The 12,578-nt window shown below is 38.8% G+C and overlaps 1 protein-coding gene across 1 annotated transcript in view; it reads left to right on the top strand.

Annotated features, from left to right (window-relative positions):
• Positions 1-12,541, top strand: part of LOC138980684 (dolichyl-diphosphooligosaccharide--protein glycosyltransferase subunit 2-like) — a 24,294-nt gene extending 11,753 nt beyond the window's left edge. The window contains exons 12-18 of the mRNA XM_070353592.1: positions 765-917; positions 1,286-1,390; positions 1,697-1,780; positions 8,895-8,990; positions 9,350-9,425; positions 9,859-9,988; positions 11,687-12,541. Of these exons, the coding sequence (XP_070209693.1) occupies positions 765-917; positions 1,286-1,390; positions 1,697-1,780; positions 8,895-8,990; positions 9,350-9,425; positions 9,859-9,988; positions 11,687-11,699 (657 nt within the window). The 3' untranslated portion in view covers positions 11,700-12,541. The remainder of the gene's footprint in view (positions 1-764; positions 918-1,285; positions 1,391-1,696; positions 1,781-8,894; positions 8,991-9,349; positions 9,426-9,858; positions 9,989-11,686) is intronic.
• Positions 12,542-12,578: the final 37 nt, after the last annotated feature.

The following is a 12,578-nucleotide window of genomic DNA, read 5'->3' as shown; positions in this document are numbered from 1 at the left end:
GCCAGCTACCCCAATGTCAATGAAAGAGGTTACACACAGACACACGATGCTGAGAACTGTGGCCGGTTTTTCACTCTCTTTCGCTCAGGACCTTCATCGACTGTGGTTTCTGTTGATTACGTCCAACAGACAAGAATAAAGAGCACAGTGCAGTTTCATGTTGGCATCTTCGCATACATGTACTCCACTCCTGACCAAAACTACCCCCCTTCTGATGGATACACGTGCACTCAAGTTATCAGTGACTGTCATCACGCCATTGCGGCTGTGATCTTTGTACCAAGAGCCGGACTGCTCTGTTATCCATTTTGTTGTGGTGAAAATTTGACGATGGTCTCTCCGTACATTGGAGGTATGACCTGCTGTTGGGACCGAAAATGAGTGTCCGCGTCCACGTTTTGCAGGTGTCCGTTTAAGGGGGGGGCACATATAGAAGGAAAACACTCCGTGCCAAGCAAATGTGTCCGTACATGTCAGGTGTCCGCTCACGCCGGGGGCCGTACATTGCAGGGACTGCTGTACAGAAAACAGTTCCTTAGGTGAAGAGTGGTAAATGTTATAGAAATTGAGTTTTTTTGGGGGGGTGGTGGTTTTACCTGTCCAAGTGTATAGCTTGCCAAATTGTGTCGTTTCTATGGTGAAATGAGAATAGCAGGCTTTGATGAAAGTTATAATGTATACTTACTGTTTAGCTTTGTGTTTGATAGCAACCAAAATGTTGAGCAATTAGACATGGGACTTAAACTGTGAATATTTAATGGTAGTTTGTGTGTAGCAAACATGTGACTTCCAACATTGAATTAATTACTGGTGTGTTATGTGTGCAGACGTTTGTGCGTCTGACCAACGTGAAGACCAAGCAGGAGATCATCTTTGTCAGTGAGGCTGACAGCACGCTCAGCAACAAGTTTGACCTGGTGAGTGCTCCCCTCCCCTAATCTTAAATTATGTCAAACATATTGTATTGTATGGGGAGATTTATATAGCGCTTGACGTTCTCTAAGCGCTTTACATATTAATTTCTGCCGTGTGAGATGGAATTTTTTACACAATATATCACGCATTCACATTGGCCAGCAAACCTCAAGCCTGACAAATATTCTGCCAATATCTTTGATTTGATTGCTGCAGTGAAGAAATGATTTCTAAAAATGCAGGGTTTCACTGGGAACATCTTTGCAATGAATCATTTTATGATGGACAGTCCACACAGCCGCAGCAATCTGTGGCCTGTACCACTGCTACTGGACACACTGTCACAACATTTTGTGCTCTCTGTGTGCAGGATGTGGGTGCCAGTGCGAAAGACTTTGGTTACCAGTCAGGCAAGTACAGCCTGGAGCTCATTGTGGGGGATGCCATCATCGAGAACCCATTCTCTTGGACTCTGGTGGGTTGCACTTTCATTCCTGTTTTTTCTGAAGACCTGTTTTGGATGAGAGATAATCACTGACTGTCTTTGGTTAAAAAGAACAGGGGAGAGGCAGCATGCATGCATGTGTCGCCTTTTAAAACAAATATGTAAATACACTAGAATTCACAGGATTGCATTTTATCTGAATTTCTCTTTTTGAGATAAAGTTTTCTATGTCCAATGCTATGTCTATGTCATGGTTGTGTATAATTTGTTAAAACTTCTTGCTTATTGTGCATTGTGCACTGTGTATGAAAGTGAAAACGTAAGTTGTGTCTACAGGCTGACGCTGAGTTGACCTTCCCTGAGGGAGGACCCGAGAAGACGGACTCACTGAGTCAGTACAGCAAGAGACCAGAAATCAAGGTAAGACTCAGGACTCAACAGACAACATTTTACTGACCTTATAAAAACAAGGACAATTGCCATAAAAGAGACATAAAATACATCACATTAACTAAGAATTAAGAATTGCACTAATAAAGTTTTTGCACAAAAAAACAGTCCGAAGTCCCAATCAGACAGAGGCTTGGCTTTGGTAGCTTCCAGATTTGCGATGATTATTGGTATTCAAGACGGGGATGATTTCATGATTATGAACTAACCTATGAGCTAACTGGAAGCTGCTTCTACCATTTGTCAGTTCTTGCTTCTTTTTGTTGTTGACATAAAATACATCACATTTACTAAGAATTACACTAATAAACACTAAAACATATCATATTTACCAAGAATTGACAGTTGTACTAAAAAGCATCCTAGATTCCAAAGCAGTCGCAAAGAAAGAAAGGTTCAAAGAGACACTTTTCACAGGTAGAATGTCACGCATGTGAATCGTGCATCCAAGAGTATTTCGCACAGAAATCGAACCTATTCAAAGTGTACTTATTTTTGATTCATGTGAGAGGAAACCAGAAATTAAAGTAAATCTTAAAGAAAGAAAAGTTCAAAAACATTTTTCAAAGTTATAAAAGGTCACGTGTTCAAATCACACTAAGTTTTTGCACAAAAAAACAGTCCGAAGTCCCAATCGGACAGAGTGTACGTATTATTAACGGCTTTGATAGCTTCCAGATTTGCGATGATTATTGGTATTCAAGACGGGGATGATTTCATGATTATGAACTAACCTATGAGTTATCTGGAAGCTGCTTCTTCCATTTGTCAGTTCTTGCTTCTACTCTTTATATTTAGTCAAGTTTTGACTAAATATTTTAACATCGAGGGGGAATCGAAACGAGGGTCGTGGTGTATGTGCGTGTGTGCGTGTGTCTGTGTGTGTGTGTAGAGCGATTCAGACTAAACTACTGGACCGATCTTTATGAAATTTGACATGAGAGTTCCTGGGTATGAAATCCCCGAACGTTTTTTTCATTTTTTTGATAAATGGTCACGGCTCAGAAATGGCGTCGAACTCCACCCTTGCCCCATTCAAACGCCCCACACGCTCAGTTGTGGTTTATTCTACCTTTGAAAGTACTGACACGGGGTGCAGATTTGAATAAAGTTACTATTCTGGTAGAAACCGAAAGGTTTGATGACTTTGTTTTCGAGCAAGGCGCAATAGTAGAGTGAATTTACGTCGATTTTTGGGCCGGAAGTTGGGACACTTTTTTACTTGGTGTTGAAACGTCGTATTTGTGCGTACTACACACACTGCTTGGATAAGAACTTGATGGAGAGGGAAAGAGAAGGTGTTAGTTATTGTTTACATACTGCACGATAACCTGTACCTCACCCCAACAGTCAGCTGAGATCAAGTTTAGATCCAACGGTGAGTATGTTACTTTTCGTGTTTGGAGTCACGTAGGCAGTTTTAGCTTTTGCCGCGCTTTTAATAATGATGACAGACGTTGAACTAAGCGATAAACTTGGACAAGAAAGAACAATCTACTACTTAAAACAAAAAATATGCACAAACACAGAAGACAAAGCAATGAAAATAAGTCTTAAGTTCGTTGTTGTGTACTTTCGTGTTACCGCGAAAAGTAACAACGTAAATCAAAGTTGTTTATCGACATGTTCCTGACTTCCAACGATGGAAACAACTGTTCTATCGTCTGCTACAAAGTTGCATTGACTGTCTCGAACTCAGAACTCAGTGTGGCATGGAGGAGATGGACGTAAACGGCCAAGATAAAAACCACTGGTTTTTCGTTGTATGTAACGTACTCACCTGCAGTTTGAAACACTGTTATTTTCACTAAATAACAACTTACTTCCTTTTTTTTTCATCTGAAAGTTAGAAGTGTTATTGTGATTTGTTTTGATAAAATTTGCATTTTTTAGGACAAAGATTTTTCTTTATTTTGATTTTTAAAGACATATGTTTGAGACGATTCAACCAATTTCCCAAGTTATTCAGCGTTCATGTCATTGCATGTGTTTTTTCTGGCCTTTTCTATAGTCTTTCCATACAGTTCACCTTGTGCTTTGTTTTCATGCCAATTTAATGAAATAAATTACAGGAAAAAGAAATATATGTTTTTTTACATTGAGTGCGTTACTCACACCACTCGCACATCGTGAGAGGTAACACACTCCAATCGTTTGTAGAGTTATCTTGAAAATTATTTAAATCTTGCTGGAACAAAGTAAGGAATGAATCAAGTAAACAGAAAATGATGTCTGCGTTTATTGTTTTGAATTAGAGTGGGTTTTTTTAGGAACAGTGTTGAGTGTGTTACTCACACCACTCGCACATCGTGAGAGGTAACACACTCCAATCGTTTGTAGAGTTATCTTGAAAATTATTTAAATCTTGCTGGAACAAAGTAAGGAATGAATCAAGTAAACAGAAAATGATGTCTGCGTTTATTGTTTTGAATTAGAGTGGTTTTTTTTAGGAACAGTGTTGAGTGTGTTACTTAGAGTGGTTTTTTTTAGGAACAGTGTTGAGTGTGTTACTCACACCACTCGCACATCGTGAGAGGTAACACACTCCAATCGTTTGTAGAGTTATCTTGAAAATTATTTAAATCTTGCTGGAACAAAGTAAGGAATGAATCAAGTAAACAGAAAATGATGTCTGCGTTTATTGTTTGAATTAGAGGGGTTTTTTTAGGAACAGTGTTGAGTGTGTTACTCACACCACTCGCACTTCGTGAGAGGTAACACACTCCAATAGTTTGTACAGTTATCTTGAAAATTATTTAAATCTTGCTGGAACAAAGTAAGGAATGAATCAAGTAAACAGAAAATGATGTCTGCGTTTATTGTTTTGAATTAGAGGTGTTTTTTTTAGGAACAGTGTTGAGTGTGTTACTCACACCACTCGCACATCGTGAGAGGTAACACACTCCAATCGTTTGTAGAGTTATCTTGAAAATTAATTAAATCTTGCTGGAACAAAGTAAGGAATGAATCAAGTAAACAGAAAATGATGTCTGCGTTTATTGTTTTGAATTAGAGTGGGTTTTTTTAGGAACAGTGTTGAGTGTGTTACTCACACCACTCGCACATCGTGAGAGGTAACACACTCCAATAGTTTGTACAGTTATCTTGAAAATTATTTAAATCTTGCTGGAACAAAGTAAGGAATGAATCAAGTAAACAGAAAAGGATGTCTGCGTTTATTGTTTTGAATTAGAGTGTTTTTTTGACTCACATGCGAAGCAAAAGTGAGTATGTACTCACCCGAGTCGTCCGTCCGTCCGTCCGTCCGGAAAACTTTAACGTTGGATATTTCTTGGACACTATTCAGTCTATCAGTACCAAATTTGGCAAGATGGTGTATGATGACAAGGCCCCAAAAAACATACATAGCATCTTGACCTTGCTTCAAGGTCAAGGTCGCAGGGGCCATAAATGTTGTCTAAAAAACAGCTATTTTTCACATTTTTCCCATTTTCTCTGAAGTTTTTGAGATTCAATACCTCACCTATATATGATATATAGGGCAAAGTAAGCCCCATCTTTTGATACCAGTGTGGTTTACCTTGACTCAAGGTCAAGGTCACAGGAGCTCTTCAAAGTTGGATTGTATACATATTTTGAAGTGACCTTGACCCTGAACTATGGAAGATAACTGTTTCAAACTTAAAAGCACATGTTATGCTTTCCTCATGAGACACATTTGGTCACATATGATCAAGGTCAAGGTCACTTTGACCCTTATGAAATGTGACCAAAATAAGGTAGTGAACCACTAAAAGTGACCATATCTCATGGTAGAAAGAGCCAATAAGCACCATTGTACTTCCTATGTCTTGAATTAACAGCTTTGTGTTGCATGACCTTGGATGACCTTGACCTTGAGTCAAGGTCACATGTATTTTGGTAGGAAAAATGTGTAAAGCAGTTCTTAGTGTATGATGTCATTGCTAGGTTTAGTTATTTGACCTTGACCCTGAAGGTCAAGGTCATGTAAAGGTCAAGGTCAAGCATGTGAGTCGTATGGGCTTTGCCCTTCTTGTTACAATTTACTTTGAAGGATTGGTAATTTTCAGTTCTTTGAGTACTTGTTTGATCGTTGTTTTGTTTATTGGTGTTCATGTAACACACACACTTGCCTAGGGTACCGAGATATGCAGATTATTGCTGTCGGAATGTGTCAACAATAGTTTCAATAGTTGTGTAGCAACCATGGTGTCATTCTTATAATTAATTTCACAATTAACTGAATGCACTGAATATGAACAACGTTTTGTTCATGTTATGACAGTGTTTTGTAACACACTCATTGGCGAATAAACAGCATTTTCCTTGATAACTTCAAAATCCGCCTTCAACCTAAGATTTTTTTGTTGGGTTTATCAAGTTTTTTTGCACAGTGTATTGTTTTCATTACCAAGTGGATGGATATATGCTTTATACCTTACAAAATAATGTGAAGTAAGACTTTTTTGGTGAAATGTAACACACTCAGTGTTAAAAGTGAGAAAATCTTCTCTGTATTGTGAATTGGAGCATGGTAGAAGTCATAAGACATCATTGTTAGGTTGTTATGGTTTTGCTCTTTCATTTTTCATTCTTTTGCATGCATTTTTCATGTGAATATCTTGACAGTGTCCTAAAGTTTGATTTTTTTGGTGAAATGTAACACACTCATTGGAAACTTTTAGGAATGACTTGACAGATAACTGATAATGGGAATAACGGGTCCGGTATCATTGATGCATTTCAACTCTTTACTATTATGTACTTGTTTCTCTTCCCATTACATGTATTTCTAAGGTTGTGTGTGTAAAATAAATAGGAATTTAGCAGTTTTGAATGTCTGTGTTGTGAGACACAGAAAGTTGATTTTTGTTTGAATACATTTTCACATCTTGTTCTGATTTGATTTTTTTTTGCAGACTGTCCGTATGAAGTGTGTGGAACTAAGAATTGATTGACTGCTGAAACAGTAATCTTTTCAGTTCTTTGAGTACTTGTTTGATCGTTGTTTTGTTTATTGGTGTTCATGTAACATACACACATTCCTAGGGTACCTAGATATGCAGATTATTGCTGTCGGGGAATGCCACTTTTCACAAATGAAGATCAAGGTAGATACTAACTAATGCAGTTAACTTTTATTGTGTAATAGGTTTACTGTTAACTGTATATTAGAAAACAATGTGTGACACGGTGTTATGTAACACACTCCAGTTAAAATTTAAAATGCAATTCATTCCGCAGTAATTGATGAAAATACATTGTTACTGCCCAGACACAACTAAACACATAAACAGTTTTGCTGGACCCCAAAATGGAAAGTAATCCAAGAGTTTGTATTTGTGACTCAAGTGTCCCACAAATTGGACACCTTTTCTGAGCCATGACCAAATGTCTTTGATGACGTCATATCCGGCTTTTCGTGAAAGTTGAGGCGACACTGTCACGCCCTCATTTTTCAACCAAATTGGTTGAAATTTTGGTCAAGTAATCTTCGACAAAGCCCGGACTTTGGTATTGCATTTCAGCTTGGTGGCTTAAAAATTAATTAATGACTTTGGTCATTAAAAATCTGAAAATTGTAAAAAAACCATAAAAATGTATAAAACGATCCGAATTTACGTTTATCTTATTTTCCATCATTTGCTGATTCCAAAAACATATAAATATGTTATATTCGGATTAAAAACAAGCTCTGAAAATTAAATATATAAAAAATATTATCAAAATTAAATTGTCGAAATCAATTTAAAAACACTTTCATCTTATTCATTGTCGGTTCCTGATTCCAAAAACATATAGATATGATATGTTTGGATTAAAAACACGCTCAGAAAGTTAAAACAAAGAGAGGTACAGAAAAGCGTGCTATCCTTCTTAGCGCAACTACTACCCCGCTCTTCTTGTCAACTTCACTGCCTTTGCCATGAGCGGTGGACTGACGATGCTACGAGAATACGGTCTTGCTGAAAAATGGCATTGCGTTCAGTTTCATTCTGTGAGTTCGACAGCTACTTGACTAAATATTGTATTTTCGCCTTACGCGACTTGTTTTTTTTGGGGGGGGGGGGGAGGGGGGGGTCTGTTGTTTCGTAATAAGAGACGTCATTTTAGTGCCTGTAATATGAAAATATGACTGAATTTCTGTCTTTTGAGAAGTATTTTTGTATCATGATCCGACAATCTATAGATTCACAATTGGATTTTTTCTCTGAGCCATGTGACATCAGAGGCCGACTAAAACTCATATTTTGGTCAAAATTACGAATAGTGTTGTTGTTTTTGAGTCACTTGAGAAAAAGTGACTATGTAATCGGTCAGTGTTAGTCTGTCCGGCCGGCCGTCCGTAGACACCACCTTAACGTTGGACTTTTCTCGGAAACTATCAAAGCGATCGGGCTCATATTTTGTTTAGTCGTGACCTCCAATGACCTCTACACTTTAACGATGGTTTCGTTGACCTTTGACCTTTTTCAAGGTCACAGGTCAGTGTCAAAGGAAAAATTACTTTTCTCGGAAACTATCAAAGCGATCGGGCTCATATTTTGTTTAGTCGTGACCTCCAATGACCTCTACACTTTAACGATGGTTTCGTTGACCTTTGACCTTTTTCAAGGTCACAGGTCAGCGTCAAAGGAAAAATTAGACATTTTATATCTTTGACAAAGTTCATCGGATGTGATTGAAACTTTGTAGGATTATTCTTTACATCAAAGTATTTACATCTGTAGCCTTTTACGAACGTTATCAGAAAAACAAGGGAGATAACTAGCCTTTTCTGTTCGGCAACACACAACTTAACGTTGGGCTTTTCTCGGAAACTATAAAAGTGACCGGGCTCAAATTTTATGTGAACGTGACTCATTGTGTTGTGAATAGCAATTTCTTCCTGTCCATCTGATGCCTCATATAATATTCAGAACTGCGAAAGTGACTCGATCGAGCGTTTGCTCTTCTTGTTTGTTGCAATTACTGGGATGGTAAAAGGGGAGTATTACTGTATTGTAATAAGAGACATCGTATTAGTGCCAGTTGTATGAAAATGTGACTGAATTTCTGTCTCTTGAGATGACATTGTATTATGACATGACAATATTTGCAGCACATGTTCCGTGTGCCTGAGAAGCGACCTCCAGCCCCTGTGTCCATGACCTTCACGGCCCTGGCCCTGCTGCCGCTCCTCATCCTGCTGCTCCTGGTAGGTGCCAGCTTGTCACACTTGCCTCTCTACTCACCATTAGAGTTGTCAGGGTTTACACTTGTTTCAGTGTTGTCTATGTACTCTTTGAAATGTGTACGTAATTCTGTCAAAGCCCCAGCTGAAGGGCTTTTGGCTTTTGCACTAAAAGGTAGTTGTTAATTAATTTACTACAGATTTGCTCACTATTAGTGATGTCAGTGAAAATAGAGCATTTAGAATCCCATGTCTTGACCTGGCGAGATTAAAAGTTAGACTTGGGTTTGATAAAAATGAAAGTTACGACAGTGAAGTGTCTTCAAGTGGAAGCGGTTTACATAAAGCATTTTTTCTGACTGTAATTTCTTGTCATCTTGCAGTGGCTGAAGATTGGCGTCAACGTGTCCAACTTCCCCCTGTCGGTCAGTGCCATAGGATTCCACGTGTGCCTTACTGGTAAGTGTGCCGAGGCAGTAAGCTTTCTTAGGCCCCCAAAATATGCTTGTTTCTAATGATAAGGCTTAAAAGAAAGTAGGGTCTGTAGGTCGGTACTATTTACCTTTTTTTTTTTTATTGAAGTTTGTTTTTTGTTGATACAGGCGTATGTGGCTTTTTATTGGCAAGAATGGCGTCAACTCTGTCCCCTGGATGTCGGAGAGTAACTTTCCTTGCAAAGTCTGCAGAATCAAATTTGTCCTTTTTAACAAAATATGTTTTCAATGGTCAAACAAAATGTTATAGTTCGGGAGGAAAAAATAGGGTCGGTCTGGGAATCTGATAAAAGGAACATTTTGAGGGGTGGTTCCAGTATTACTGTATTTCACAAGTGTTCATTTTGTTGTGACCTAGTGTTCGCCTTTTTTGCTAACCTTGACATTGTGTGTTTCAGCTATCTTCGGCCTGTACTACTGCTACTGGACACAGCTCAACATGTTCCAGACACTGCGCTACCTGGGCATGCTGGCCATTCCTACATTCCTCTTCGGCAATCGCCTTCTTAGCAGCATTGCTTCTAAAAGGTGAGACACAGTGAAAAGCCTCAAACACTGCCATGGGTAGGCTTATACAGTGGGGTCTAAAAAACTATGTACGCCCTCAACCATCTGTGGGGTACCATCCAGAGACTCGCCCAGAACAGACAGGAGTAGAGGTCCTTTGTGCTGCCCTAAATGCCAACCGGCATAACGGGCAGTAAGTGAGTTGGTACTATGCACTGAGTGACGGAGCGGAAAAGAGACCTACTCGCCCTGAAATGATTAATGGAGTTCTATTATAAATCTAACAAATTTGCCCAAATCTTTCGGTTGAATTAGTGAGTTGTGCACTTGATTTGATCTGATAATAGGAAGGGCATGAAATTATTATTGAGTATTTGATTGTTATGGGGGAAGGAGGGAGATGTGAGTGTGGGGTTAAAGGTGAAGTAAGGTGGGGGCGACACTTCCATGGACTGTGCGCTTGTTCAGTGGTCACTCTGTCCTTCCATGGTGTCACACAGTAACTCTGCAGTCGCTATTATTGCTGGCTCTAACCTGGAGCTTGGCGCACTTGAGGCCTGTCGTACATTTCCATATTTTGAGAAGTGTTGTGGTTAATGAAATTTCATCCAGACCCACAAAAAAACTTCACAAACAATGAATTCACAATTGCTGTACCTCTTGTAAGATTTAAGTTGACTGTAATTTGTAGTCTTGGGTTTGGGTGGAGTGGGTAGGAGTCAGGTGCAGTAAGGTAGTGGTGACACTTCCATGGACTGTGCGCTTGTTTAGTGGTCACTATGTCCTTCCATGGTGTCACACAGTAACTCTGCAGTCGCTATTATTGCTGGCTCTAACCTTGAGCTTGGCGCACTTGTGGCCTGTCGTACATTTTGACAAAAGATCGTGAATACCGGAAATTCATCATGCACCAAATAGCCTACTGGTTGAGAATAGTGACTCATTGTTTTTCAATGTTTTCTGTGATGGTATATCAAGCCGATCACTAAATAGCTGTTCAGCAAAAGTTGTGTTGCCTGTGACACATTCTTCAAGGACATGGGGGGGGGGGGGGGGGGGGGGCTGGGCTGACACTTCCATGGACTGTGAGCTTGTTCAGTGGTGTCACACAGTAACTCTGCAGCCTCTAATATGGCTGGCTTTTACTATGAGCTTAGCATCCGTGAGGCCTGTCAAACATTTAATATATCCTTGCCTAAATACTGGCAGCTTTGTGTTGACACTTTCATGTGCATGCTAGATGTGAGATTTGTCTTGCTTGAAAAAGAAAGACATCAAAGGAAGAAAAGAAAATACTGACAAAGTAATGACACAAGGTGGAGACTTTTCTAATCCATTGTAAAACAACACAAGATTTACCATTGCACCATGATAGGATTGAGTGCATTTATCTTGTACAAATCTGAAAGCACTTAGATGTCAGCTATCAGACGAACTGATCTATATTTTTGGGTCCAATGCTTTTTCTGCAAACACTTGACCACATTGGTAGACTAAGCTATATCTTCCTCTTTGACTGAAGGACTTTCTGCAGCAAAAGAATTTCATGCACAGAGCATAATGTACAATCAGATCATAAAGCATCTTGTGCGATCATTGACTCATGGAAGTTCTGTGCGCTTGGCAGATGTTTTGACAGCTTTGTGACTTGTTAATATCACTGTTGCATGTACTTGTGTAACTGATTCTTGAATTTTTTCTTCTTTTTCTTATCTGCAGAAAATCCGCATAGTTTGCAGTGGAAAGTGAAAGCTGCTTGGGAAGATTGCGTGCCAAGTTCTGGACCAAAGTTCTTGGTGTGATTGAGATGTTCTTGTGAGAATGTGTCCGATTGCCGTGATGTTCTTGAAAACTGTTGTTGTTTTTGATTTTTGATGAGTATCTGAACTTTGTGTGTTAGAGACGTATTTATTTCTGTAGAAGTTGAAGGCCTGTCGTCTTGAATGTTGAAAAACTATAACTTACAAAATGTTGTTTGGACAGCTTCATGGCACATCTTCCAACTTTGTTCAACTGTGATTTTATTTTCCAGACAAAGTTATTGACTGCAACACTGTAGTACATGGTCATCTCATGATTACCTTTTGAGTGATGAGTGTTTGTGTCTCCTGATTGAAAAGGAAGGACAGAAGGAGGACAGAAGAAAAAGTTTAAAATGATAGAAAGTACTTTATCCTTTCCCTGAATCTTTCGTGTTTTTTTGTTCCAGTTTTTCACAGTCATAATGTTAACTTGAGTTACATATTTCAAATGCTGTGTTCACACAAAAAGTAAATGAAATGTTTTATGTTTTGTGTTATCATGTGTAGATCGAATGGAATTGTGTGCAAGTTGTACGGTAAGCTGCAATCTGTTGTTTAAATTCTGTTGAACCAAGCAGAACTGGAGTAGCCTTTCTGGGCAGTTTTGTAGCGTATTATTATTATATTTTCAATGATATATATTATAATACTATTTTTTATCCAGAGTTTGTATGTTATTGTGTCTGTTGAATTAAGTTTATTGAAATGTTTGCTAACAACGTAATTTTTATCAGAAGCTATGTGAAGAATATCGTTAACTCGAAAACAAAAATGTTTCTTCTCGTTTTCTTTGTGTATGGGTGCGTGTG

Source organism: Littorina saxatilis, linkage group LG11 (genome assembly GCF_037325665.1).
Source record: "Littorina saxatilis isolate snail1 linkage group LG11, US_GU_Lsax_2.0, whole genome shotgun sequence".
NCBI classification, from domain to species: domain Eukaryota; kingdom Metazoa; phylum Mollusca; class Gastropoda; order Littorinimorpha; family Littorinidae; genus Littorina; species Littorina saxatilis.
This window is presented reverse-complemented; position numbering and strand designations above follow the sequence as displayed.